General features: G+C 55.6%; 1 protein-coding gene across 1 annotated transcript in view; it reads left to right on the top strand.

Annotated features, from left to right (window-relative positions):
- Window positions 1–2,732, top strand: part of MCM5 (minichromosome maintenance complex component 5) — an 8,783-nt gene extending 6,051 nt beyond the window's left edge. Inside the window, exons 11-16 of the mRNA XM_010183149.1 lie at window positions 401–577; window positions 682–794; window positions 1,052–1,180; window positions 1,435–1,577; window positions 2,052–2,179; window positions 2,616–2,732. Coding sequence (XP_010181451.1) covers window positions 401–577; window positions 682–794; window positions 1,052–1,180; window positions 1,435–1,577; window positions 2,052–2,179; window positions 2,616–2,717 — 792 coding nt within the window. The 3' untranslated portion in view covers window positions 2,718–2,732. The remainder of the gene's footprint in view (window positions 1–400; window positions 578–681; window positions 795–1,051; window positions 1,181–1,434; window positions 1,578–2,051; window positions 2,180–2,615) is intronic.
- The last annotated feature ends 1,246 nt before the right edge of the window (window positions 2,733–3,978 follow it).

A 3,978-nucleotide genomic window follows, 5' to 3' on the forward strand; every position in this document is an offset into this window, starting at 1 on the left:
TGCAAATCCACACTTTTACCCCAGGGCTGCACAGGGGCACTCACCCCTGGCCACCCCATTTCTTTCTCGGGTTGCAAACTTGGAGATAGGGTCCTGTGTGTCCTTGCCCTTGATGAGGTTTTAAATGAAGTTACCCAGTGCTCAAGTCTCAGCCAAAGCCAGTCCTCCTCCAGAAGGACATGTGGGTCCACCCCCATGTAGCTCCTGTGCTGACCCCTCTCTGGTGTTGAACCATTGCAGAGCAATAGGGTGCTATGTAAAGGGTTTTATTTAAATGCAAGTGATTGAGGATGAGTCCTTGCAAAGTGCTTTGGACCTTTCACTACAAGTTAATAGCCTTCTAGCCCTGCTGTGACATAGACCTGATCTTGACCCCATCCATTTCTCCTTTCCCACACAGGCAGGAATCACGACCACGCTCAATTCCCGCTGCTCAGTGCTGGCAGCTGCCAACTCTGTCTTCGGGCGCTGGGACGAGACCAAGGGCGAGGAGAACATCGATTTTATGCCCACCATCCTGTCCCGATTTGACATGATTTTCATTGTCAAGGATGAGCACAATGAGGAGCGAGACATGGTGGGTTGGTGCATGTGGGTGCATCTGGGAGTCGTGGTGCCCTGTTTTTTGGGAGAGGGAGGCAGTGGCGTTTCCAGCTGCCTGACAGCTCTCTGCTATTCTAGACGCTGGCCAAGCACGTGATGTCCTTACACGTCAGCGCCTTGACGCAGACCCAGGCCGTGGAGGGAGAGATTGAGCTGAACAAGCTGAAGAAGCTCATCTCCTTCTGTCGGACGTGAGTGAGGGCCATCACTTAATGGCAGTGCCTGGGCTGCAGGGTGGGAGGTGGTAGTGAGAAATAAACAACTCAGTTGATATTTGCAAGTGCTCTCTCTGGGTGGCCTTTTTTAAACTCCTGCCTGGAAAAAAAGGGAAATGAGAGCAGTTGTGCTGCAGCATGGCCTGAGGAAGTGAGGGCTGCCCAGGGCTTCCTCTGCCCAGGGGACCCTCCCCAGCAGCGCTGCCTCCAGCTCCTGTTGTCTTCCCTTGCAGGAAATGTGGCCCTCGGCTGTCAGCAGCGGCCGCAGAGAAGCTGAAGAACCGCTATATCCTGATGCGGAGCGGCACTCGCCAGCATGAGCAGGAGAGCGACCGCCGCTCCAGCATCCCCATCACCGTCCGGTGAGCAACTGCCTCCTCCTCACCCCACCAAAACCCTTGAGGTTGGGGTTGTGTCGCTGGTTGTCACCTAGGGTAGCCCAGGAATGGGGTTAGTGGGGTGCTGGGACTTGGGGGAGCCCTCTGTGAACAGGGCAACACTGGAGGTGCTGGTTTAGAGCAGGAGGTACCTGGAGTGGGGTAGGTGGGGGTGTCAGGGTTTGGGAGAAAACCCCTCAGCTGCAGTAGAAAGCAGGGAACATCTCCTTTGACTGCAGGCAGCTGGAGGCCATTGTGCGCATTGCTGAGTCCCTGGCGAAGATGAAGCTTCAGCCCTTCGCCACCGAGGCAGATGTTGAGGAGGCCTTGCGGCTCTTCCAGGTGTCCACACTTGATGCGGCCATGTCAGGCAGCCTGTCAGGTGAGAGGCAGACACTGTGTGCTGGGGGCAGGGGGGATGTGCTAGGCCTGGGTGGTCTGGGCAAGGAGAGCCAAGCTCCTCTCCTGGGACCAGGCTGGCAGGGGCAGGGGTGCTCCCAGGCACCCCCCAGGCAGTGCTGGACCTGGTGGTCTGGCCCTTCATGGTCCCAAGGGCAGAGTATGGTGCTGGAGGTGGTTCCCTAAAGTGTTTGTCCTCTAACCTCTTCCCTGTGGGGGTGGAGACAGTGTTTCCTTGAGAGGCAGTGTGGCATGAAGGGTTTCAAGGAAGTTCAAGCAGTCAAGTCTGTGTTCATCTGTGTCATTGAAGCTCCACAGCCTTTGGTGGCAGATTTGCTCATGGGTTCCTTTAAGTCTTGAGGCACGCAGGTGTGCTGGGAGATGTGGGAGATGGGCACTCTGGCTTTGAGAGTGATGTCTGGGCAGCACAGAGAGCTCACACAGCTTCTCCCTCCAGGGGCTGAAGGCTTCACGACGCAGGAGGACCAAGAGATGCTGTCCCGCATTGAGAAGCAGCTCAAGCGCCGCTTTGCTATCGGCTCTCAGGTGTCAGAGCACAGCATCGTCCAGGACTTCATGCGGCAGGTGGGCCAGGGACCCTGCAGAGGGGTGGGCTGTGAAACCAGGCACCCTAGGCTGCTGCTCAGGGGGTAAAACTCCTTCCCCAAGAGGTGGCTGGAGAGCCTTTTGGTCATATTTGCTTTTGAAGTTGTTTGTAGGGAGTGGTGTGCAATGCAATTGTAGAGTTCAAGGGGAGTGAGGCGAGAAGTCTTTTGCAAAAGCACTGGGATTTGGGGCTGTTTGAGTAGTTTGGGATCCTACCCTTGAAACTGGAACTATTTGATATGTGGTGCTGATGTCAGTCAGAGTTGAAATAGTGAAATGAGAAAGGAGCGTCAGTACCTGGGTTCCCTCCCTCCAGAGAGGCACAGCCAGGCTTTACTGGTGGTTGCAGGTTCCTGCTGGGCTGCAGCAAGCTTTTCCCTGTCAGCTCATCTCCCCCTCTTCTCCTCTTTTCCAGAAATACCCAGAACACGCCATCTACAAGGTGCTGCAACTGATGATGCGACGGGGGGAGATCCAGCACCGCATGCAACGCAAAGTCCTCTACCGCATCAAATGACTTCCCCATCCCATGTGTGGGGAGGGAACCACTGCTGCCTAACACCTGCCCACATCTGGGCAGAGAGTGCCATGGGGTCAGCACCTGCTCCTGGAAAAAGCTTTCCAAACAGCCTAGAGCCTCCCTCTTGAAGTAGAGTTTGGGGCCGTTAGGGTTCCCCTTATGTGTGCTGTCCCTGTGTCTCTTCAGTGTTTCTTTGAGCTCCAAACACTTTTAGTTTGTATTAAAATAAAAACTGCTAATGGTAGCGTGTGGTCTTTAACTGCCTGGAAGGACAGAGGTGATATCCCCTTGGGATACGGTGCAGGATTGCAGTTGGAAAGGCATCCCTCCTGCTTGCCCTGTGTTACCTACTGCCCTCCTAGCACCCTGGGGACTTGTCTCAAGGTGGGACACAGCCCCATGGGCAGCACCAGCAGCGTTATGACTCATTTCTTGCTCAGTTTGATCTGTCTCTGCAGGCTGCTGCCATCTTCCTCGATCTGCCAGCAGCAGCAAAGGAAATGACCTGTTGCTCCCTGCTTCAGGCTGCTCTTTGCTTATCCCTCCTTCCCCTCTCCAAGGGCTGCTGGAGGCGTGGGCAGAGCCCCCCACTTGCCTCACAGTGAGGATGGGGTTGTAGGTGATGCCCAAGAGCTGTGTGCCCTCCAAGTAGCCTCTGCCACCGCTTTTCTGTGCTGAGGGCTCTGGGGAGGGTTTTCTCACTCGCCAGGAGCCTTTTGGGCTCTCTGCCCTACTTCTGCAGCTGTTCGCCGTTCTGCGTTCACTGCATGACCTTGCACTTGTCAAACTCTGTGGGTTTTTGTCATTTCTAGTGGAGCAGTACTGGTTCTTTTCAGCATTCTGAAGATGTGAGGTGTGGGTAGGTCCCGACCCTCAACAGCGGAGGACCAGCCAGATGTGCAAGAGTGCTGGTGGAGGACTCTGAAGACTGTGCAGCATTGGGCATCACAGGGGAGCAAAGATGCTGTGGATGCTGGAGAGGCTGCTGCTGCATCAAGCGGGTGACCTTCAGACTGAAAAATACATCCCAGGAGAGGCTTAGTTAGCAAAGGAGGCTTCGTTAGTAAAAGAACCGTTCAGGGCCAGCAGAGGGTACCAGAGCCTTGAGGATGCTGGGCTGTGATGCTGCACGCAGGGCTGCCTACTCCTCTCAAACCAAGGGTTCCCTTTGGGCCGGGGCATTGGGGTGCAGAGTGCTCTCAGCCTGGCAGTGGTCACACAAGGGCTGGGCTCCACTGCAGCCCTTGTTGGGGCTCAA

This window comes from Mesitornis unicolor, unplaced genomic scaffold (assembly GCF_000695765.1).
Source record: "Mesitornis unicolor isolate BGI_N332 unplaced genomic scaffold, ASM69576v1 scaffold5474, whole genome shotgun sequence".
Lineage (NCBI taxonomy): Eukaryota > Metazoa > Chordata > Aves > Mesitornithiformes > Mesitornithidae > Mesitornis > Mesitornis unicolor.